This window comes from Serinus canaria, chromosome 2 (genome assembly GCF_022539315.1).
Source record: "Serinus canaria isolate serCan28SL12 chromosome 2, serCan2020, whole genome shotgun sequence".
NCBI lineage: Eukaryota > Metazoa > Chordata > Aves > Passeriformes > Fringillidae > Serinus > Serinus canaria.
This window is the reverse complement of record NC_066315.1, coordinates 92,731,194-92,756,705: the sequence shown is the minus strand read 5'-3', so window position 1 is coordinate 92,756,705 and position 25,512 is coordinate 92,731,194. Positions and strand designations below refer to the sequence as shown.

The 25,512-nt window shown below is 35.2% G+C and overlaps 1 protein-coding gene across 8 annotated transcripts in view; it reads left to right on the top strand.

Moving 5' to 3' along the window:
* The window catches only part of ZNF236 (zinc finger protein 236), a 77,551-nt gene that overhangs the window by 38,521 nt on the left and 13,518 nt on the right, over nt 1-25,512 (top strand). For 4 of the 8 annotated variants that reach the window (XM_030226428.2, XM_050971826.1, XM_030226409.2 and 1 more), the window contains exons 14-30: nt 1,734-1,994; nt 2,243-2,493; nt 3,128-3,229; nt 8,131-8,282; nt 9,438-9,544; nt 9,668-9,819; nt 9,936-10,148; nt 10,687-10,966; nt 11,424-11,527; nt 15,552-15,917; nt 17,845-17,990; nt 19,230-19,473; nt 20,191-20,370; nt 20,889-21,041; nt 21,670-21,860; nt 23,535-23,666; nt 24,907-25,104. In XM_030226428.2, coding sequence (XP_030082288.1) covers nt 1,734-1,994; nt 2,243-2,493; nt 3,128-3,229; nt 8,131-8,282; nt 9,438-9,544; nt 9,668-9,819; nt 9,936-10,148; nt 10,687-10,966; nt 11,424-11,527; nt 15,552-15,917; nt 17,845-17,990; nt 19,230-19,473; nt 20,191-20,370; nt 20,889-21,041; nt 21,670-21,860; nt 23,535-23,666; nt 24,907-25,104 — 3,232 coding nt within the window. The remainder of the gene's footprint in view (nt 1-1,733; nt 1,995-2,242; nt 2,494-3,127; nt 3,230-8,130; nt 8,283-9,437; nt 9,545-9,667; nt 9,820-9,935; nt 10,149-10,686; nt 10,967-11,423; nt 11,528-15,551; nt 15,918-17,844; nt 17,991-19,229; nt 19,474-20,190; nt 20,371-20,888; nt 21,042-21,669; nt 21,861-23,534; nt 23,667-24,906; nt 25,105-25,512) is intronic. The other 4 variants (XM_030226416.2, XM_030226421.2, XM_030226432.2 and 1 more) reach the window with 4 other exon arrangements.

The following is a 25,512-nucleotide window of genomic DNA, read 5'->3' as shown; positions in this document are numbered from 1 at the left end:
AATCCGGTCTTGTTTTGAGTAGAAGAGTCGCTTCGAAGTTACATCGGGTTGCGGTTTTACGGGCAATGAGATTTAGCATTTAGTCAAGATGTGAAACAGTGCTCTCCGACTTACAAACTATAAACAAATAGCAGAAGAAATATGAAAAAACCCCACCGAAGATGGTTACTGGAATTTAAGGGAAGAGTCCATACAAGCTAGTGGCAATCTGCTTGTTTCTGCAGTGTAAGCTCTGTACTGCTTTCTCACTCTCTCTAGCTCAGATCATGGTGAGCTCCACATACTCTCTTTAAAAATGAAGTTCTGTGTTATGTTCTCACATTGCTTTGAAACAGTTCTTGGGTTTTATATCCTGTCTTAACAGGAGGTAGGGAAGCTTTACAATATCTCATATTTTCTTTTGTAATATCCTGCCTAGATTTCTCATTGTCTTCTGTAGACACATTCCAGATGAATTGATTTAAATGAAAATAATTCTGAATTATACTGAGAATGCAAAAATAGGATGTGGGTACCAATCACCTGTTGCTGTGTTTCTTTGATCTTTCAGCAGAGTACTGAGTGAAGCCTGGCTTTGTTTAAGAGTTGTGGAGGATTTCAAAACTTTTTCTTTTCACATGTTTGCTCTTTGTAAATTGGCATTGCTATAGTTAAATTGCTTTGCTTGATAATTTTGTGGACAGTGTGTCCACATGGAGTAGTGCTGATCATTGCTTACAAAGTTTGTTTCCCTCTCTGAAAAAGAGGGAAATTTGTAGTAGGTGTATTTTCAGTAGAGCAGTGACTGTGAATAGTGTGTCAAATAATCGCCCAGGCACAGCAAAGAAGGTCAGGATACCCTACTACTAATTATTATTGTGTGTATTGGTAGCAAAAGAGTAATATTAATGTCTGTTGTATACTTTGTTATAGTCTCTGATCTGGTGGTCATAGACTTCCAAGGTTACTGTAATCATAAGTTGTCCCTAACTTTTCGTGCCTTAATTAAATCTTGCTTCTTTTCCATTTCCTAGCATTCCCATTGCATTATTTCTAGCTCTCTCCTGGGGTGCTACAGTTAAACCCTTAAAATTCTTGTTGCATTCCATTTAATTCCCTAATTTTCCTTGCATCTGTTTTGTATCTCAATGTAGTCCTAAAGGGAAACTCCTCTAGCACGTTTAGAAAGAATGAAATAGTGAGTGCTATGTACTTTAATAAACGAGAAGCTTTACCCACCTGAATATTTTTTCCCCATAGCATTATGAGAGACAGGATTTGCCTTGTTTGGGAGGTATTTGGGACGGACACAGTTCTTTTCCCAAGAGTTTTGTTGTTAAGTGTAGTGGTAGTATATATAAGGAGAGTCATGTCTTGTTCTCCAAACTTTTGTGGAGAGTTTGTTAGCTGAATTGAGGAAAATGTGAGTGATAATATACTAGTCTGAAGAACTACTGCACCATCTGGAATAGAAAAATTAAACCCAAATATTGTGATGGGGACAAAGTACAATCAGAAAAGGAGATTGGACTGTACAACACAGTTAAAACTACTCAGATAGTATTGTTTTTAGCCCTGCCAGGTTGTTTATAACTTAATAAATTTAATTTCTGGCTTTCCCTAGTTGGGACCTCTTCCATCCATACAACTGTCATCTTAGTTTGGTTTATTTAGCTCATTTTAAAATTGAGTCCTTTAATAATTTTGTAAATAAATGTTTAAATCTATTTTAACTTCTGCTTTCTCTTAAAAAGATCTCATACAGGTGAAAAGCCATTTAAGTGCTCTCAGTGTGGAAGAGGTTTTGTGTCAGCTGGAGTTCTGAAAGCACATATTAGAACACACACTGGATTGAAAGCTTTCAAGTGCGTTGTGTGCAACGGGGCCTTCACTACTGGTGGTAGCCTCAGGCGACACATGGGGATCCATAATGACCTTCGACCATATATGTGTCCCTACTGTCAAAAAACATTCAAAACATCACTCAACTGTAAAAAACACATGAAGACTCATAGGTATGCTTGCAATTTTTGTATAAATCTTGCAATGTAGTTCAGCCATTCCTGAAAGATGCTTGGAAAGGCAGCTTTGCTCTGCAGAAACTGCATATGTTTGAATAAGGATTTTTATTTATGGGTAGCAAACCTTAGGTACCTTTGCAGGTAGAGTAAATTGTGGTGTACAGTAAAAATAAAAAATTGTTCATATAAATAGGATAAATGTCTAACTAAAACCATAAAGACTTTCTCACCTTACTTTGTAGATATGAACTTGCACAGCAACTTCAGCAGAATCAGCAGTCTTCTTCAATAGATGATTCTACAGTACATCAGCAGAGCATTCATGTTTCTACACAAATGCAGGTGGAGATTCAAAGTGATGAGCTACAGCAGTCAGAAACTGTTGCAACAGATCAGCAGGCTATTTTAGAGTTAGACCAGCAGCCAGTGGTAGGCACAGAAGAAACAGCCCTAGAACAAGAATTGGCTGATCAGCCTTTAGAGCAAGATGAGGGTGAGTATTTGAAATATGATAAGGTTTATAATGAGGTAAGTTTACAGTTTCTCAAATAATTGATTCTTTATAGAAACTACAAAAATACATGAAATAGAGGCTACTTACCGTATACTTAAAGTGTATAGTACAGTTTCATTCACTGTTGTTTACATTTACTATTAAAGTATAAAAAGATTAGGAATTGTACCCTCTAGTTTTTGCAAGCAAAACTACTAAACAAATGTACAAAAAAATGATCCATCCACAAAACCTTACCATGTCAGTTCTCTGATTATTAAAAAACACTGCTTTATAGTCTACTTAGAAGGTAGTACCTGTGGTTTGAGGTAAATGTTCCATGTTCTTACTTTATTTGTAATAGTGGAACAAAGTATTTTGGTTTTGCTTTGCTCTTTTTCATGGTGCAATGAGTTATCAAGTACAACAGGAGAATATAAATAAAATTTACTATAAACAAAGATTTAAATACCCGTTCAGCTAATAATTGTTTGGTTTATTTTTAATGTGAAAATTTGAATGACTGTAAAATGTGGGAGTTTTGAAACAACTGAAATATACATTTAATTATATCTTTTTTTCTTGATATTTTTCCCTTTCCCTCTTTTCCCTCTCCTTTCTTTCCCCATTTCAGATAGATTTGTGACATCCCAGCATGCTTTACAGGAAAACATCACTCAGTTTGAACAACAGACTATAACACAGCAGCCATTTGATCAACAGAGCTTATCACAAGGTTAGTAATAAATAAAGGAGGTAAAAAGTAGTTTTATAAATTTGTTTTTGCAGCATAGCTATGATAAAACCTTTTTAAAGTGGGCATCTGCAGTCAAAGTAACTGCAATGCAGAGAACTTGGAAAAAAATTACCATTCTGAAGCTATACTTGGTAGAATATTATGAATACTTAATTTTTTTTTTTTTTTGCTTTTATGAGCCAATGCCTAGTCATTACAGTATGGGTTTTATAGTCAAGCATATAATATTCTTTCCTTGATTGTGTTTGAACTTGCTGTGGCAGTAGGCAGTTTGCACAGGTTTCTCCCTTGGTATACATGCTTATAACCTGAGATGGTCAGAAACAGAGTCTTAAGATTTGAGTGAGTAGCTACTGGGATTCATTTTGGAAAAAGACAATGAAAAATACAGTCACATAAAAATCATACTTTCATCTATGCACAGTGATTTTTTTTTTATATTTTATAGAGTAATGAAACTAGCAAACTAAGAGACTGTAAGCACTTGGAAACTATTTTTCCCCCTAAAATACAGAGAAATATGTGTAAATGTGTGTAGCCTGCAAATAGTAAAGAAATTACTGTCTTTTTTTGCTTTTCATGACTGGATTTCTTGAAATGTTACATAATGTGAAGCTACTAATTTTGTTTTGGGGTTTTCTTGGTGGTTGTTTTGGGTTTTCTGGCAGGGGGGCTGTTGCTGAGGTAGGGAATGTTCAAGGGATTTTCATTTGTTTTGATTTGGAAACATCGCTGGCTTATCCCTTGATCTTCTTGTTTCTGATTCCAGGAAATAACTGTCTGTAGCTGATAACCAGTAATTGGTATTCTGTGTGCACAAACTTCTCTGTTCTTAGTTTCATTCCCTTTTATTGTATAGTATCATTTGTAAAAACTTAATTGACTGTGGTAAGTTGTATCACACTGTGAAGAAATAGTATAATTTGCCAATTTTAATTCTCTAGGTTGTGCTGCTTTACGTGTAAAGAAAAGAAAATTAAAGTCTCCACCTTTATTAAACAAGACTGATCCAGATCCTCTTAAAATACTATGATTATTTTCATTGGTTGACTTTTACAGTTTTTCAAATGAATGAGAAGACACTACGGAAAACAAAGCAGCCTTTTGTTCTACGTTGTTCTGAAGAGTGGTGGTGGTTTTTGTTTGTTTTTTTCAATGGCTCCTTAGAATTTATAAACCAAATAAGTAACTCTTGTTTTATCATCTTACTTAAACTTCAGGTTTTGTGTATGTGTATCTTCTGTGTTATATAAATATCAAATGATTTCTTGGGGAGGGGAAAGACTTCTAGAACCCACAAAACAATTCTTTCATCATCAGAAATCTAGATTGATCATCAATATGTTGTAAAATTGGTTCAGAGAAGCAGAACATGTGTGGTGTGGGCATTTTAAAGTCTCATTTGTATAAGACGTCTCCTATTCTACTTGGAATCTCATCCACAGATTCCCAACTCTTTGAAGTTTCCTTGAAGATCCTGGAGCCCTTCAAAATTTTTGAATTTCAGGTAGGTAAGCATTTGCGCGGATGCATGCGTTAAATTGGTCGACCCTCTCCCTATGTCTGCATCTGTGCTTCATGCTCCTAATTCCTTTTTCCTATCAGCTAGGCAGAACATTCAAGCTTAAAAGACTGTCTTTTTTACTCTTTATATTTATAGGCTGAATTCTTGATTAAATATTTTGATTCAGTGTTTATTAATAAAATGACTTAGGAGTTTTTAAAAAATCTTTGAAAGGCTGTTTGATTTTTCTTTTTCCGTTTTTGAGGGAAAAACCCCAACTTTGAATTTTAGAGAGATGAGGGTAATCTCTAGGTCTGCATAGACCTGACAGAACTTTGTTTCTTCTTCCAGGTTTGTTCGTAATACTTCTGTTGGATTTCTTGTTTATTCAGATAGGTTATTTTCTTCATATGTTCAGACTTGTAAAGAAGTGCAGATCTTATGAGGGTGCTACAGTACCAAATTATTAATGTGAGCTAGATTTGGAGGCTGAGGAAAAGGACTTAAGTTCTTTGTAGTGGATTCATCTTCATTTGAAGACTTTTAAGTGAAGTCAGAACAAAAAATGTGTATTTTAGCTCAAACTGTCTTTGGGTTATTGAATATCACCTGTCACCAAATGTGTCTTCATATAAATTATATCACCTTTACTTTCTTCAAAGTGTCCCTGTAAGCACGGTTGAATGATAATTCAAATAGTGGTGACAGGCAAATGATCTTCAAAAACCAGAAGTCCAAATGCTGTTAGTTCTATAGCCCATACAAACATACCCTTGCCACCAGAATACTATTTGCTTTCCTAAGAAGCTGATCTGCAGTCTCCAGACTTACAATACTGATCTTTCAGTAACTGTTTACACATATTTGCAGTCAGTACTGTCCAGCTGGTTGTCTTTGCCTAAGAAGCAAAGCTGCAGAACAAGTAACTGATAGTCACTGATCCCTGCTGTGATGCACATGTTCATGTCAATGTTTATAGTGTTAGAATTTAAAAGATCTGTCAGTAAAGACATGAAATTTCTTCTGAATTAAATATTGTACTTACTACAAACTATCGTACTGTTGTTTTCTCATTCTCACATGAAAGACACATCTTGCTATGATTCCAGAGTATTCTGGTTTTTGCAGTGTTTTGGTAATACAGAAGATAAAAGGTTGGATGATGTCCTAAAACCAAAAAAACCCCAAGCCACACAAATTATTACTTTTACTGAAAACCACCAAATCCAATTTCAAGTTTAGAGGACTTTGTAGTAAGAGGCTCCCCTTATTATGCAGAGCTTAAGATATTATCTGTTTTTTTAAGATTGATCAAAAGCTTCTGGGCAACAACATAAAGTGATGAAAACTGCAGCAGAAAATAAATAAAAGTTGTGAAATTTCTTTCTCAGACTGAATGTCTGGGTTCTGGTGTTTGGTGGTATGGGGGTTTTTTTAGTGCTGTTCTGTAGAAATAGTATGGCAGTAGCAAATGCTTTTAGAATGCTCAAAACTGTTAGATCTTTATTAAATTTTGAGAGGAAATTGACCCTTATGCTAGGAATTGAGCAAAATGGGGATGCATCATGTATATTCTTGTTACAGCTTTGGTTTGTATTTATTCCCAAACTACTTTCAGAAGTAGCATTTCTTTATTCAATTTGTCCTCAAATACCTCTACATTCAGTCCTCTTCCTGGGCATGTTGTTGTATGATCCTGGGAAATTTTTCAGAATCTCAATAATTCATTCAAACATTGTGAAATGAAATAGGTCATAGTACAGTAACTTCTTTTTTCCTTCTTAGCCAGTAAAATATACCTCCTGATTACAAAAGAAATTTCAAGTTTTTACATTATATATTTAGTAGTTGTTTGTTTTTTTTAAGTTGGGCATGTAAGTAACATCACTTTGCTTCAGTTTCTTGAGTCTTTTTTTTTTTTTGTGTTCTCATTCCATGTAGTGGGAACGTCATTTTTCTATAAAGTTAGTTCTAAAATTGATTTGAGAAGTAGAAATTAGCAGCCCTCTTATCAATGCAGAAGTTTTCATTGCTCTCTTCAGGCTATTTTTTTGTCATTTCACAAAAGCCAATTGAGGTACAAGGTCCAGCTTTTAGGATCTTTTTTTCTTGTACTCTTGTGGTACTTCTAGGAGAGAAAATAATATGCGAGTTTCAGCATTAAGTTTGGTGACTAGTTATGACCTGATTAATAATGCTTTCAAGATTTATTTACATTTGTGAGTTTTCATTCCATGGTCTAAGCAGTAGCATACAAATAGGGTTTTTTCCCTCTACTGATTACAACATTCTTCTGCTGTGGAAAGTGTCTTTTGGGAACATTTCTGCTTAAACTCAACAGATCCAGGTTTTTGTTTTACTGTTGCTCAAAACCATTCTTTAAGCATTGCTTTTTGGCCTTTGATGCTGTGATCATCTGATGTGGGTTTGTTTCTACCTTATGTTCATAATCTTCACCCTTTTTGTCCACTAAAGGCAAACTGCACAGAAGTACTGTAATTGTTGCCCATACATTAATTACTGATACTTGTGGTTTAATTTTTTCCACATTACATTATGGGTTATTTTTTAATACTGGAAGTATTAAGATTTAAAAGGGTTGGTAAAAAGACCAACCCTAATAGCATCAAAAACCATTGCAATCTGAGCTGTATTTTCCTGGCTCTTGATCATTGATGCTATAATTTCATTCATTCATTTAGAAAAGATGATTAAGACCTGCTATTTCAGGAGAACAAAACCAAATAAAAATTTCAGGGTTTTATACCAGAAATGTGAATAAAAATCTGTTTATTTACTTTGCAGTTTGCCTTTGAGAGGCTCTACTTTACTATTATCTAAAGAGTGGGGATATGTGGAGGAGATCCAAAGTAGGAGAAAATGGGGTTACTTTATCAGAAACTGGAGTTCTCCTATTGGGTCATCTCCTCCACTCACCCGCCATCCTCCCCACTGAGCTTTGCATCCTTGTGATCGGCTTCCAGTGTAGTTAAGGGAGCGTGGTACCAACGTGGATAAAGGGAGATGGGTCAACCTGTTTGACACATGCATGCTTACATACAAGAAATTCAAAATTTCAATGGCTCTAAGGTAATTGTGGCACCCTGAAGGAACTTCAAACAGTGTTTTTCTGTGGAGGAGATTTTCCAATAGAATTCCAGCTAACGGTAAGTAACCCTGTTATGCCTGTTATGTAGATGCCATACATAAACTTGAAACTTGACTGTGTTTTGATGCTCAACAGTGAAGAGTACAAGTATTACTATATGGTAATGCTACTTTTTCTCTTTTGAAGGTAGTCTTCAGAAAAGTGTGGTGTTATTCAAAGTCCAAATCAGTGTATTTTACACGTTTATGACTGTTTAATTTCTGGCAGGTTTTACTGTGAATGACAGCTACAATCAACAGACTCAATTTCCAGCTGTACAACAGCTGCAGGATTCAAGCACACTTGAATCTCAGGCTCTTTCAACGAGTTATCATCCACCAGCCCTTCTTCAGGTTCCAAATACAGACACTATTAATGTAGTAAGTACTACTTGAAGGAAGGATTTTTTTTTTTTTCTGGGTTCAGTCTTGACTTCCTTGCACCACTTCATTGGTGATTAGGTAAAATGAGAAGTCAGAAAAGTTTCAGAATTTCTTCTCTAGACTGCTTATGTTGAACACCTGGAAAATAGAAAGGTGAGGAGAGGATAAGTGCTTTGACTACAGTTTCTGAAAAGAAAGTGCATGTTTTGAGGCTCTAGACTTAAAAAAAAAATACTATAATGTTGGATTGTGAGTTTAAAACTAAGGAGAGGATGTAATGTTATGAAATAATTTAACCTTATATTCTATATTATACAACATTTCATTATATTCTCTCCTAACTATTGAATTTATATGTCTATAGATGTATATGATCAAGCAATTAAAAAAAGCATTACAAATCTTTAAGTGATCATTCATGGAGCTTGTGTATTGCAGTGTATAGTGGTTTTGCCTATTTCTCATTTAGTTAAATTTGTAAAAAGGCTCAGTTGGTAAAAATACATTTTAATTATAACTTTTATGACATTAGAAGTATCTAGCATAAAGATAAGCTGTTGTAATGTGTTTACCATGATGACTTCTATGAATTGCTGTCCCTTGAAGCTTGTTTGCAAAGTGCGAATGTTGTCAGAGAACTGATGTGGGTTTTAGGATCTGGAAGAGTTTGAGTCATTTCAGCCTACTGGCTTCAGAATCTCCTTGTCTTCAATTTTGAAATTTCTTGCTGTCAAGGATTATTCTGTCGTGGCTTTTACTGACAGGAATTTTCAGAAAGTAGTGAAGTTTGTGAGCAGCACCATGTTTTGCTGTTTACTCAGTGTTTAAAATGGCTGATCTAGTTTTAAATTTAACTCCTCACATACTGGAAAATCGATACCATTTAGATAGATTTTTGTGGAGATTCAGGGAAGTGTAAGTGCAGTATGTTGTTTGTTTACTCCAGTTCAGTAACTGAACATTTTTATGCTTTCCTTCTCAATATAGAAGAGTGAGGTATTACATTGCACTCTTAATTCTTATCAAAATGTATGAAAGCATAAATTTAATTACTTGTGTTGACTGTAAATGCTGTAGTTTTTTTCTTGCCTGTTTGTGAGACTATATTTAAATACTGTGTTACTGAAATTCACTTGAGGCTTTGATTTTTAGACCACTCGCTTGATGCAAGACCAGTCACCACAGGAAGAACTTGAATTGCACACCCAAAGGCCTCATTTTCTTGAGGATAATGAAGATCAAAGTAGGCGTTCATATAGGTATGTTACACTTCTAGCTTTTGTCACCAAATTTCCTGAATGGCTAATTATTCCATGTAATTATTATGTAATTATTATGCCTAATAATTGCACGAAATAATAAAAATTATTTTCTTCTAATAGATGTGAATATTGCAACAAGGGTTTTAAGAAATCCAGCCATTTGAAACAACATGTTCGATCACATACTGGTGAGAAACCTTATAAATGCCAACTCTGTGGCCGTGGTTTTGTTTCCTCGGGAGTTCTTAAGTCACATGAGAAGACTCATACAGGTAAACAGAGTATACCAGCTCTATATGAGCTTAACCCATGTTTGGGTTTTGTAAATGTCCTGTGTGAGTAAACTTAAACAAATAGCATGCTACTTAATTGTTTCTGTTACTTTAAGGAGTTAAAGCATTCAGCTGTAGCATTTGCAATACTTCCTTCACAACTAATGGCAGCCTTACCAGGCACATGGCAACTCACATGAGCATGAAGCCTTACAAGTGCCCATTCTGTGATGAAAGCTTTCGAACAACTGTTCACTGCAAAAAACATATGAAAAAACATCAGACAGTCTCCTCAGCTGTAGCAGCAGCTACAGATACAGGAGGAGGAGGTAAATGATTTCATTTTTACTTTTACAGTCCTTACTATATAAGAAATACAGATATTTTGGTAGATTACATGAATGCTATAACAGTAATGATACAAAATAAGCTTCCAACATGGATAATGTCTTCTGTTTAGAGCTGCTGAAATCTCTTTGTTATCTGAGTTGTTTAAATAAACTAGTTTTCTGTCCAGCGTATTAAAGATATTGTATGTGACATAGCTATTTTAGTATGTCACTAAAGTAGATCTTTTATCCTGTATTGCTTAACCTGTGCTAGTTATTATAAAGATAAGAATTATAAATCCAGCTTTTTTAAAAATGAGCTACAGACATGAGTACTTAGACCTCTAAAAGAGATTAAAGTCCGTAATAGTGCAAGTCCAAGCACAAAGTTTAGAGGCTGTGTGTTTAATAATAAACCCTTCTATTTTTTGTAATTTCTGCTGACAGATTTCTGAACAGAAATGTGGTTTTTATTTTGGTTTGATTTTTTTTTTTTTGTTTGTTTTGTTTTGTTGTTTTGGTTTTTTTTACTTAATAGTTGCATGTGTTGAAGATGATGATGAAAGCTCTGAAAGAACTTCCAGAAAATCTCGTCCTGGTGTCATAACTTTCACAGAAGAAGAAACAGCAGAACTGGCAAAGATCAGGCCTCAAGAAAGTGCCACTGTGTCAGAAAAAGTTCTGGTCCAGTCGGCTGCAGAGAAAGACAGAATTAGTGAGATGAAAGATAAGCAAGCAGAACTTGAAGCAGAGCCCAAATATGCCAACTGTTGCAGTTATTGTCCCAAAAGCTTTAAAAAACCCAGTGATTTAGTCAGGTGAGGAACGGAAAATGTTCATATGTTTTTAATTTGCTGTATAATTCACCAGAAACTTTAGGAATAACAGTTTCATATAACTCTTTATGCGCAAGTTGAAGTGTGACTAAAATTTACATAAAATTTTCTTTTTCACGGTGGTTTAAAAATGTGTCAAAATGTTACATATTCTGAATATGACTAATTCAGCTCTTTAATATTTCTTTTCCTGCAGAATTAAAGTTATTATTATGAAGTTTTAGAATAAATTTGGGGTTTTTTGCTCCAATACTTGCGTATAAAAACATGTAAAAATTGGTTGAAAAAAAAGCAAGTACTTAAATCTTCTTGTTCTGCCTAGTGTAATGCTAGTAAAAGTATTTAATTATTCATAAAATTAATAAGATAGAAAAGAAATATTTGTACAAACTGACATAAAAGTAGAATTTCACTTGTACATGTATCCTGGAATTGTTAGGCATGTTCGTATCCATACTGGAGAGAAGCCGTATAAGTGCGATGAATGTGGAAAGAGTTTCACTGTAAAATCCACTCTGGATTGTCATGTTAAAACACACACAGGTCAGTAAGATTTTGCATGTCTTTGTTTAGAAGCTGTTTGCTTTCTTGATCAGCTGTTTAAGTACAGATTTTGCAGGGAATGTTATGTTTCACTGTGATCTATTATTTGGAGCTGTGGATGGCAGTTCTAGGGGAAATTTGGTACTTGTGACACCATCAAATGAATCACATCAGAACTTTCTGAGTAAACAGTGTTATTACAGCTTTCTGTAGGCTTCTAAAGCATGGTCTTAGCTCATACTGTGTATGTAAGTGTCCTGAATATGTTCATGTCAGAGGTTCTGCAGCATGTCAGTGATAAATTTATTTTCCTGAGTAAGAAGGTGGAGTTGAGGGAATCTTATATAATTTAGAGGTAAAAAACCCCTTATAAATATTAATGTTTGCACTGCTATGTGAACTGGAAAATAAAACTACAAAAATTTTGAGCATTCCGCTGTTTGAATCTTGCAAGTTGAATGTAAGCTTAAGTATCTGTAATATTTAGATTTTTAGGGTAGGTTTTTGTATTCCTGGGAGAGGTCTGATTTTAATAGTAGTATTTTTCAACTACAATTTTGTGCTAATTAAAAAAGCCTTCTAAGTCTTCCATACTGGTTTTCTTCTTAGCATTGAACTTCTGTAATCAACCCAGTCCTGAACTAATTAATTTCTAACACTGTCTACAGTTTTGTTAAGTTTCATTATGATCTCTTTTCAAAAATAAAAAAAACCCCAACAAGATAGAAAGCTTTTAATGCTGTAATACATTGTTATTTTGCTCATGGAAGCTCCTTTTTTATTTTACTGTATTTGCACTTTCAACTGTTGTTTAGTGAGAAATAGTACTCATGTTACATTAAATTGTTGTGTGGATCAGGACAGACAGTAGCAGATAGTAAGGATAATGAAAGGAGCAAGGCAGGGATTGTGTTATGTTTCTTCCAGGTTCAAACAGTTTACAAATTGTGGCACTCTGAATAAGAAATTGCATCTCTTTGCTTGCTTTCTTTAATGGAATATTTTACATTAGTTTTATCCAGTTGTTTTCTGAAAGCTGAAAAACTGGGCAAAAAGGAATGGCCTTCAGTACAGTCAGTAGTAGTAGTAAATATCTGGATTCAAGTTTGATTTTCAGTTTGCTGTCTTGATAATTTTGTTCATAAGCCCACTAGATTTTAGTTTGAGAAATAAATTGTTTCCTCTTCTTAATTTTTTAGCTCTTTGTGGTTGTACAGACGTTTTGATAATATAAAATGGAGCTTTGTAAATTTTTATTTTAACATCCTTAAACAGACTTTCCCAAGCTGCTATTCATTCTCTCTTTCATAATACATGTTGTACAATTTTGACGGTTTGAGTCCTTGCTCAGGTGCTCAAGAGCTCTTCTGCTGACTTACAGCCTTGTGAAAATTGTCCATGTAAGCCATTTGTGTTCAGTCTTAGAACTGGTTTTCTTTAGTTCATGGAAAGACTCTTTCCTTTCCTCTCATCCTGTGACAGCATTTTATTAAGGTTTTTTCGTATAAAACCAGTGTAAAATTCCAAAAATCCAGATACAGTGGAAATCTGATCTTCTTTAAAGAGCACTCACAGATTTGTGAGGTGTAATTTTCACTGCAAAAGCCACATCACTGTTTCTGTATTGCAATTAATTTTACCTTATGGGAGTTTTTTTCCATGTTTTTTGTGCTTGGGCCAGCTTGTGCTGGATGAAATTTAGCTAATGTGCAGTTTTCTGCATTGGAGCCTGGATTGCTTTCTGGAATGCTGTCTTCATCTGTGGGCAATACCTACACCTGCTAGTTAATTTGTTTTATATTGAGAGATACATCATTTATTTAAATGAATAATAAAAAAAGAAAATTACAGTATTAATATCTGTAACTCCCCTAAAAATAGTTCTGTTTGAAAAGCTACTCTATTCCTCACCTGTAAATGAAAGCTGCATGGATAGGAACCTGCCTGATATCATCTGTAACCAGCATTGATCCAGAGAATTAGTTTGGAGCTTTACTGGAAGATTGGAAGTTTCTCATATGGTTCTTCGTCTGAACACTTAGCTCCTGTATCCTGATGTAGCATGAAGCGGAATAACTGAAGTCATACACTACTGCAGTTCTGTCTTCATTGCTTTTTCAGTTTCCTGATTACAGTTCTTTCAGATAATAGCTCTTGGTAACTTGTTGTATAGCCAGTAGAGTGGTGTGTCAGTGGCATAAAACACATTTAATTTTTGCTGTGTTTGGCAGCAGTGCCAATTTAGTGTTCGCCATTCCTTGATGACTTCTCATCTAAACTTGGGTGTTGTCTTAGATAACATGGGTTCTAATGTCATTATAGCACAAGGATTTCGTATTATCAGAGCTTCATAGCTTCTTGATGTTCTTCACAGGCAGCTCCTCTATGCACTGACCACTCCAGGTCCTTGCAGTAGTAATCTGACTCCTCTCACTCCTCTTTCCTTACTCTTATATATCACTAGTTCTTGTTGGTTACAGGTGTGGCCTGTCAAGATCAGGCCTGCCTCCAATCTTCACCAACTGGTCCAGCTGCAACTCATTGGGGGACAAGATCACCCTCTACACTTGGCATCATCTTCCCTCCAAGTTTCCCTTGTGGACATTAACTCGAAACTACTAAACTACTGAAAACAGTTCAAACATCTTTCTTTTTTCTTTTCAGATTCTTAATATTTACACAAAAGGCCCAGGAGTCAGCTCACTATTTCATTGCATATTTAAAGAACAGGACTTCAGATGTTCTGTTTGTTCCTTCCTGCTTTTTTTTTTTTTGTTGGTTTTCTTCTCTCTCTCTCTCTCTCTCTCTCTCTCTCTCTCTCTCTCTCTCTTATTTTTCCACCCCGCTTTCTCCGAATGGGTGGGGATTTTTTATTTAGTGGGAAAAGACTGCTGGATGGCTTCCTTTGTGGCACTGTGAATGTGGTGGATGACTTTGCTGCAGCTCAGATTCCCTTTGTTTCACTGGTTCATGGTTTTGGCCTCTTTCTTCTCCATTTTTTGAAACAGAACATTGTCAGTGGTTTACTTAGTTTTGTTTAACAGGAGGTGACAACAGTGCACCAGGGTTTTGTAATTTGAAGTAGGTTGAATTGTAGTTCAGGAAATTGGTAAGAGATTCTTCTGTGTAAATGGAAACTAGAACTCAATAGCAGGACTTACAGGCACATATTGCTCTTGTGATTTCTTTACCAAATGCATTGGTTTTTTTCCCTTGTTTAGCTAGGAAGCAATATTGTGCTGGAAGGCCTGGGAATTTCAGGAGTTATAGTGGGTTTTCAGCTGCAGTGGCATGTTTCTGCCAGATAATTACATTATGCTTTTTGTGAATTGCTTTTTGTGCGTATGGTTCAAGGAATAAACTCTGTAGTTTGCTTTTATTTGTAGTACATTAAAAATTCCATTTAAGACCAAGGATATTTTTCAGATTTTATGCACTCTGAAAGGAGAGACAAAGAGGTTTGTATATGTATAGACCAGATTTCTGTACTTCTGGGTTACTTTGTGGGGTTGATATATTGTTTTAGAATGTTATCTCACTTAATTTTAATAATATTTTACTTGTAATCCATTAATACTGGTTATTACAGCAGCATTGAAACAGAAGAATAAAGCTGCTGGAATTAAAAAGGAAATGAGTGGCTAATTAAGTAGGAGTCAAATGCTGAAGAGGTCAAGATGAAACTTTTAATTCTCCAGTTAATGGTCTGTGTAGTTGAAACAACTGGATTAGTCAGGAAGATGAGATGAGGAGGATGACAGAGTAATGAAGGTGACCAAATAGATTCTGCATGAAAGCTTTAAAAGCATATGGAGTTTTAGTTAAAGGAAAAAGTTAATATACTCTTCACTGAGAACCTTAATTCATCTGAAAAGCAGCCAAATGATACAGTCCAATTATTTATAATTTATTTTGTTCAAATTAGTTTAGAATCTATTACGGGATTTGTTAAATGGATGATTTAGTCCTCTCAATCTTTTTAGGGGTTTAATCACTTATATTTCTGGTTTTGAAACTTTTCTAGGCCAGAAGCTCTTCTGTTGTCATGTGTGCAGTAATTCTTTCTCTACAAAGGGCAGTCTAAAAGTCCACATGCGCCTGCATACGGGAGCAAAGCCCTTCAAATGCCCACACTGTGATTTGCGGTTTCGTACTTCAGGGCGCAGAAAAACCCACATACAGTGTCATTATAAACCGGATACAAAGAAAGTTAGGAAGCCTGTTGCCCGGACTTCAACTGAGGGATTGCAACCAGTCAGTCTTCTTAATTCATCCTCAACAGACCCTAATGTTTTCATCATGAATAACTCTGTTTTGACGAGTCAGTTTGATCAAAATTTACTTCAACAAGGACTTGTGGGCCAGGCTATCCTGCCTGCTTCAGTGTCAGGTAAAAATGGATGGGGAGGTGGTGGTGTGGTGATCAAGTTATGAAATTTGCTTTCTATTAGAGTTTGGAAAGGTTTGCCAAACAGGTAAGAGTTTTACTGCATTAATGGTTTGATGTACAGTGGTGACATGAATAGAAATTTACTTATTTAAGAATGAAATAAAAATATATGCAGTGCACCTAGAAGTCTCTTCAGTTCTCCTGTGGTATTGCACTGCAGAATGGAAGAAATTGCATATAACAAATAGCTGGAATACTTGTATTCTTTGTGGTAATACTTTCTTGGTTTTATTTAAAAAGAAAAGAAGTAAAACAATTACTCTGTTTGTCTACACTACTTATTTATGTGAATCATAAGAATGTCTTAAGCGCACATCCTCTGCGGTACATGTGTAGTTATTTCTCCAAAATAAAAAAACACACCCACACCAAAAGAAAACCAACCAAAAGACCCCCAGCCTCAACACAAAGCAAGAAGACTCTTCAACAATACGAAAAACTAGTAGTGTAGGTATGTATGTTAGATAATTGAGTGCCTAAGATATGATGTCTCACCAATTGACAGTGACTACAGCTGGATTAGCACATTAAATATGCCACAGGCCATTCTTTCACCAGCTGGCACAGAATACCCAACATGCTTCATGTTGCAAGAAAGTGACCTTTTCAGAATGATCCTTGCTAATATCTAAATTTTTTTCAGGTATTTTTTATGTAGATGCTCACTGACCTAATGTTTGTGTAAGTGCTCAGGTAAACTTGAGACAGGGACGATTTTAAAAGCAGAATAGTGTTAAAGTGTCTGGAGACATTTCTTGGTAGTCTTAGATATACTATTTAAGTTCTGGGTCTTGGACTCTCTGTCTTTTCTGAAAGTAAGACTTTGATTTTATGTGCTTTTGCATTTTTTTCAGTTCATGTCTATGATTTAGCAGATATGCCCACAAATTCAGAGTATTATATCAGTCTCATATTTAACTGTAGCCATTCCAGCTTATCTGATTTGATCTCAGCTGTTGTCCAAAATGAACAAATGGTTGATGTTCAGAAGATACTGATGTTATTTGACAGGTACAGTGAGTGATAAACTTGTGATGAGAAATCGTTTACTTGGGTTTTTGAGCATATTAAGGTGGAGTGTTTAGCTTGTTCAGATGTCCTAGAAAGAGACCTTCTTAAATTGAGGCTAGTTATATGGGTTTGGCCAGAGCAGGTATTATTTGGCTGCATTGTAAACCAAATTTATTATACTAAAGAATTCTCAAGAGGGAAGGATAGATGTTTTTGAAGCACCAAAGGAAACTGGTTGATCACACTCAGGGTGTTTGGAGAAAAAGGTATGTCAAACACAAGATGACTTTTTCCATATATGCTCTCAAGACCTTTTGTAGAGATGGCTTCTTCAACTTTTGAGATTAGAACCTTTTCAAAGACGAAAGACTTTTGGATTTCAATTGCTAATGCACCTTTATTTTCATGGGTCTAAGTACAGAGGATGAACTTTGACAGTTTGATACTGAACCATGTCTGTGCTGTGCAAAATGTGGCAGTAACTTTCATGTCTATGTTCAGAGTCAGAATGTAAATACTCTGTGTGTGTGCTGCTTTGTTTAGGTGCAGCACACTCCAATTAAATCTAAACCACATTTTTCCAGATTTCCAATGCTACTCTGGAGGGATTCTTGTTTTGTAAGCTACTGGTTGGTGCCTAAATAGCAATCCTTAAATCACATGGAATTTATGAAGCTTTAAAACAGGCAGTCAAATTACTTTATAATCAAGTTATACACTTGAAATTATCTTTCTTGTCATAAATAAATGTGTATGTAGCTTTAATTTTGATTTAATTTATAAAAATAAGTATGCTGAAAGAGGTAGTCAGTAATAGTAAATAAAAACGTTATAATATAACTGTTTTCTTTGGTAGCTGGAGGTGACTTAACTGTGTCCTTGACAGATGGTAGCTTGGCCACTCTTGAAGGAATACAGTTACAACTTGCTGCTAATCTGGTTGGACAAAATGTTCAGATTTCTGGAATAGATGCCACTGGTATTAACAACATAACATTACAGGTAAGTTGCTCACTGCTCCTTGCTTTTAATTCTGTATAGTAGAATATATATATTCTGCTTTTAATTCTGGAGGGCCTAAGAAAGTTTAAGGACCCTACATAATTCTGGAACAGTTCTTGAGTTGAGTGAGCTAGTAGCAGACTGTATCACTTGTACAATGTTAGAAGACTTAAAAAATAGCTGCACAGTGGGGTATGTTTCTGGTTTGGTTTCTTTAATTTTCATTATTTTTAGGATTTTTTACCTCTCAGGGATTTTGACAGACTGCTTTAAAATATGTTTTTTTTTTTCTTTAATTGCATTTTGTGTTTAAACTTAAAAAGTAGCTCCCACCCAACCCCCAAAAGGCACCCACCCACCCCCCAGAACAAACCCAAATTATTGCACAGTGTTATTTTCTAAGCATAACACACTGTGTTACTTCACAAGTTTTTAATGGTTGAATTCACAATTTAAATTCCCACTGAGTTTATAAAAAGAATGACAGAAAGAGGTGAGATTATTGCATTAAAAAGTTCTTGAGATGTGTGAAACAATAATTTTCTTGAAGGTGGTTGTGTTTGATCAGTTGCACAGAATTATTGTTGTTGGAGGAGCCCTCTGACGGTCACCAGGTACAACCCCAAGGTCAGGGAAGGGACATCTGCAGAGCTGCATTGAGTTGCTCATAGTCCCTCTGTTCAAGGAGTTTTTAGGAGTCCCCATAAAATGGGGACATTTTCATTTTGTTTTTCTCAACTGCTAAATATCTCTGAAGAGGAAAATGTCTTTAAGTATAGAGAGCAGTTGTTGGCTTGTGAAATGAGACCTTAATGACCCTTAGGAGCTGAAAAATTAAATAATTTCTGGTATCAGTCTTCTCTCTGCTCCATGCCTTTTCACTTTCAAAGACTTGGAGACTGGGATAAGCATTACATGCCCTAATAGGACAGTACAGAATACCAGCCGTGTGTTTACCTGGGGCTAGGCATGCTGATATGTAACTGATCATGGTTTCCCAAACATTTTGCTGAAGGAAGAGAGGGGAAGTGAATCTGAATAGACTGGTTACATAGTCACTTTAGAGACTGGCTAGATACAGACACAAAAACTAAATTTAAATTTTAAATTGTTAATTATAAATTTTCAGTATTGTATATACTCTCTATGCAGTAAATATGTATTCAGGACTTATGTTAAGAATATTCATTTAACCCAGTTTGTTAACTTCAGATTGACTGCTGAAAACTTGTTTTTCAGATCGATCCAAGTATCCTGCAGCAGACATTACAGCAGAGTAATTTACTTACTCAGCAGCTGACTGGAGATCCCACCATGGCTCCCCAGAATCCCTCCCTCCAGGCAACAGAAAATGCAGTGCCGGCTAACGTGGTTATTCAGCCCATATCAGGCTTGTCTTTGCAGCCCACAGTAACATCATCTGCTAACATGACAATAGGGTCCCTTTCTGAGCAGGAGTCTGTGCTGACAACCAGCGCTAATGGTAAGCATGTCAGTAGTTTTATTGTGTGTTCAATTTCTTAATTTTACTCACAGTATTACTCAGTGAGAAAATGTCAACCCCTGCCTCCCCTCACTCCCACCAAACATCTCATTTTAATAAAATAAACTTGCAGTTTTTGCTTGAGCATCTTCAGCAAATTTTACAGCTTTGTGTTACCGTTACTTAATACAATTTTTTTCAGAAGGTGAATTGGAAAGTAGGTTTAGATTAGCTATTAGGAAGAAATTCTTTACTGTGAAGGTAGTGAGGCACTGGAACAGGTTGCCTGTAGAAGATGTGGATGCCCCATCCCTGGAAATGTTCAAGCCTGGGTTGAATGGGGTTTTGAGCAGCTTGGTGTAGTGGAAGTCATCCCTGCCCATGACAGAGGAGTTGAAACTATGTAATTTTTAGGATTCCTTCCAACCCAGGCCATTCTATGATTCTATATAATGAAAATACTTACAAACTTCCATAGTTCTGAGCAAAATACAAAAATCTTCATTCTGAAAATCTTAACTGTAGAAGAAGAAATTGGATGTGAAAAAAGTTTTTACTGTTTTTACTTTCTACTGCAAGTTCTAGCATCTCCCTTTGGCTGCATCAATTATAGTATCTCAGAAAATAATGTATAAATTGCTCTAAAAAGTTATGTCAAAAATTTCACCAAAGGATATTAATGGATTTTTTTTTTGTTGTTCTATCACTTTAATTTAGGTGCACAAGACATTACTCAAGTCATGACTTCACAGGGTATGGTGTCATCTACAAATGGACAACATGAGATAATGTTGACCATAAATAATTCCAGTTTGAGTCAAGTTCTAGCTCATGCTTCAGGTTCTACTACTGCAACGTCATCAGGAAGTCCTCAAGAAATCACTCTTACAATATCTGGTTTGTGGTTTTAAAAATCTTTAATGATACCAGATCTCTATTTTATAAAGTACCTATACAGTAGCATACAAGGATTTTCACAGTCCACAGTTTTCCCATGGCGTATTTTCCTTATATTAATTGGCTTTAAAAGATACTCCCCAAATCCGCATTTGAAACCCAAACACGTTTGCAGTGAGAACACGTTAGATTGGTTCACTTTTTTATTCATAGCCTCAGTTAACAGCTGTTTTTTTATAGATTGATCAGGTTGGTGCTTTGAATCTAGAGAAGTAAGATCCATATTTATCTAAATATTACTAATCTCAGGTATTTCTGTGCATGTCAGTATCTGGATTTGCATAATCACATCTGTATTAAAAACTTGCCAAACCGCTGCATAAAAATCTGCATGTGTAGAAATTAATTATGTGTTTTGGCTGTATTTTCTACTTTTATTATTTTATGATCTATTGCAAGAACAGTAGCAGAATAATGCTGAGACGATTCCAATTACAGTAGGACTTATTTCTATTCAGGCCAAGATCTTATTCAGCATAATTCTGGAAGTACTGATCTGAACACTGGCTTAAGACTGACAGCACCAGCCATCAGCAGTCAGACTACAGGTGCTACATTAACTATAAGCAATGACCAGCTTCTTTCTCAGGGCCCTTCACTAAATGCTCCAGGTATGCATACCATGTTTTTTCTAATTGAAAATAGTACTTTATTTAAAAAGTAAATACTAGAATTAAATGGAATAATCTTGCATGTCATGATTCAGGAACTTTGAGTGTTTGGTGTGTTTTCTCACAAGCTTTAAATTGTTATGTCACTTTAAATGAACTTTATTCCACACAATCGGAAAAAAATAAAAACAAGAGAACATGTCTTATATTAGTACTGGGAGGCAGTTACAGGAGTATTGAAGAATTATATCTATTAACTGCAGGGCAACAAAATCTGGTGCCTTCGCTGCAGAAGTGATAAAATACCGTATTTGCTCTATTACTCAAATTTTGAGATTTTAAATATGTTTATGAATTTCTACCTATATATGTTTGTATATACACATGACCACCTGTGAGTGCAATACTGTGCTCATGAAGCTACACTTAAATGTAATTTCTCTGATTTTATCATCTGACTGACAACTTTAGGTTCTCGATTAGCAGTTTAACTGATTTTCTGGATTCCACAGTAGGAAAACCTAGCAATGGGAAACAGAAATTACTAAGTTCACTTAAAATAAATTCGTAGTTTAGTGTTTATGTATGTAACAGATTTCTTTTTTTTACCATTTTGCATATGTTCCAGAACTTAATACGACAGGGGGAACAAACCTTCCTCCAGCAACACCCATATCTCAGTCCGCAGTTTCTGCGCAGAATTTGGTAATGTCTTCATCGGGAGTTGGAGGAGATGGTAGTGTCACTTTGACTCTTGCTGACACTCAGGGAATGTTGTCAGGTGGTCTTGATGCAGTTACACTTAATATCACTTCGCAGGTAAGATGCTTTTCTGAACTGACAGATAAATTTATGTTTCTGTCTTACAGAACATAATTTCTTTAGCTTAGAAAATAATTTTGTCCTGTAAATACATAATATTTGATAATTTAGTTAATTTTCCTTCACTCTGCCAACCGTGTGAGTTTGGCGTCTAGAGACATGATGAACTGTTGGAACAGAAGTGACGATAGATTTTGCAAGGTTGTTGGTTTTTTTAAATTAACAGATAGATTCTACTGTTTCAAACATGGTTTGAGATCAGTTTTTGGTGTTAGCCTATATACTTCATTACCACTATTCAGTAATAGAGCTTAGTACTCCTAATATATTATTTCATTTGGTAAATTTTTCTTTTCCTATTCGTCAATGGGAGAGTTGAACAGCAGTTGTGACAGTTCTTTTCACAGCAAGTAGCAGGACATAATTTATTTAGCTATCTTTAATAACAGGTGGCATTATAAGAAATTTTATAAAAATGGTGCTGTATGGACTGTCATCTCTCCAGTAACCTTACTATTAGTTTCATTATAGCTTATAACTTAAGAATTTATAATTTAAGAATTTTTTTTATAAATAAAATTTATAACTTAAGAATTTTGTGGTGTCATCAAGAGCCAAAGTCACATTTGGCAAATAGAATCTACAGAGTGGGGAGATGAAAAATAATATTAAAACACTACAAAGTGAAAAGGTTGTGTGGCTGACATTTCAGTGTAGATTTTACATCTGAAAACTTGGGCTGTTTCTTCTATTTTCTTGGCTTAACTAGGTTGAGATTGGTTTTTATTTACTTTTTGATCTGAGTTAGTGTGTAAATGTATACAAATTAAGTACTATTTATCTTGCATGTGCTGTGATTAAAATTGGTGAAGCACAGTTATATGCTTTCCTCTGCAGTTTGGCTCTAGGAAAGGGAAGAAAACATTTCTTAAATAATTCTTACGATATGTTTGTGTTTTCTGGTATCACAGAGTAACAAAGCAGAACATAGTTTCATTTCAGGCTTTGTAATAATTTCAGCAATAACATTTGGCAGTGTTGCTGTTTATGAATAAGATCCCATGCCTCCTGTTAAGACAAGCATAAATAAAATTGAAACACTGAAGAATAATAATAGCTGTGCAAACACAGTTTATGTTGCAAGAAATCATGGTGAATAGATAGTATGTGAAAGAACTGTGTTTCCTGGGGAAATTGAAGCCATTAAAAGTTGTGTAGAAATAGAAGTAGTAAGATATTAGTAATCATATATCCTAAGTAGTGATTTTGTATTCATGATTTCATGCTGTTTGGGAGTATGCTTAATCAAGAGGTTCAAATAAAGATACTGCGGGAAGGCCATGCAGGAGAGCAGAATACAGGAGTTAAAGAAAGGCAATGGAAGGATAAAACATTGAGCATTTCATGCAAGGCTGGTAAAAATTAATCAGAACTGAATCTAGTCTTACAAACTTCCAGCTGTTGTTACCCTTAAATGGTTAGATATAAATGTAAAGGAGAAAAGGAGGAAAAACAGTTGCATTTGCTCAGATAGGATTCTGAAATGTTTCTTTCTAAAGGAAAAAGAAAAGCACTGTTTAGGTGTGAAAACTTACATTACTCCAGTCAGCTGTTTAAATGCAGCTTTTTAAATATAGTTACTCTTGGTTTTTGTGCTCCCCTTTCTGACAGGGTCAGCAGTTCCCTGCTATACTCACAGATTCCAGTCTTGCTAGCCAAAGTGCATCAGGATCACAGCAAGTAATACTGGTGAGCCATACACCCCATTCAGCACCTCCAAACTCTGATGAAATTACATATCAGGTAGATACTATACATGTCTGTATCTTTTGTGGTAAAGGACTTTTATTTAATCAAAATACTGTAACAGTGTCTTTTTATCTTGAATCATGAAGCCTGATGTCATTCCCAAACAAGAGTTTTGGGAAGAGGTTCTCTGTACTTCCTAGTCATGCAGATACTGTTTTAAGTTTTGAATTAAAACCCACTTTCATATATATATATATGCAGACAAGAAAGAAGTGTAATTAATAATGTGTTTCTTTCTACAAATCACATAATCATGTGCTCACATACTGCTCCAAAAATTTCCAAGTAAGGTGGTATTTAGAAAATAAAAACAGATAAATTTTGGAGCTGTGGGGAAAAAATAGCACCAATTGGTACACATTTTCCATTCTCTTTCTGTATCCAAGTTGTTTCAGTGATGATGCAACATAAAGTCTTTGCAACGTCTTATGCCTTTGAATCACAATAGAAACTCTTACATAAGTAATACAGTTTTGGTATTAGAAAAAGTAGTTCAGACTTCTTTTCTTGAAAGCAGAATGAATGCTTTCAACCAGCCTGGTAGGGCAAGCTCTAAAATAAGAGAAATGAGAGAGGGGGACTGTGACTTGATTTGTTGCTATCTATGTTACTGTACTTAGGATTCCTCTGTAAAATTTGGTATTAAAAGCAATTTGGTATTAAATTATCTGAAGAAAGTTGTTTTTCCAGGCAGTTCTCACTAATTAAAACAATTATGCAGTGCACCACCATCCAAGTCTATCAATTTTTCATTGTGTTTAAGTACTTCTGGAGGTAGACCTTTACTTCCTTATGAAAATAGAATCCCCAATAAAGAAGTTAAACAAATAGAAAATATTCTTCTCTACAGAATTAGAGATAACTTTTTTCCTGTCCAGAATGCTTTTGGCTTTGAATTTTATTTGGTGGCAGATTGAGGATCATCTGCGTTGTTCGGGAGCATAAAACTGACTGTAGAAAAATATGGATCCACACACACATATTCTATTTATGATGTGTTAAGTCAATTTGATCATAGTTATTAATGTTATTTTCTTAAAATACATGTGTCATTCTTTAGAGCAATGAAATAGAAGTTCATATTTACATATAACTGATTTCTTTTGTATCTTATTTTGTAAGTTGCTTGCAGATGCTCTCCAAAAATTTGTCACGTTGAGGTAGATTTTAAAAAATAAACCAATGTGGATGTGCTTATGAAATTACCTGATAGTGTATTTGTAAATTGTTACAGGTGACAGAAGTTTCCCCTAATGTGACTAAAAGCAGTCAAGCAGAAAAAGAAACTCGTGGGCACCAGTGTTTTGAGTGTAGCCAAACCTTTTATTCTGTCACCATGCTGACACACCACTGCAAAGAGGTTCATGGCAAGGAGCGAATACACATTTGCCAGATCTGCAATAAGGCCTTTAAGAGGGCAACACATCTCAAGGTATTTGGTAATAACAGTTGATAGTTCTCTAAACTCCTTTTGTTTTGAACTTTCTGTGATAATAACAAAAGGTACCTATTAGCCCTTTGTCTTTGCTTTCCCTTTACAGTGTGAGAGGTGTGCATCTGAGAGAGGGAGTCTAAGTGATAATGTATGCACAGATAGAGAACTCTCTTCTGGAGCATGGAGAGGATTTTAATGCATATGTTGACTACAGAATGAAAAATGTTAATGCCTTTCATGCAAGTAGTAGTGTCAGGAAAAGATTTCACTTACTTTATTTGCATATGAATATCATCAAGGCTAATCCTGATTTCCAGATAATCTTTTGCTATCTCGGAAGTTATCTGCTTTACAGTCTTACCATTTCATTTGTAGATGCTCTGTCATGTAAGTACAAGTGATAGA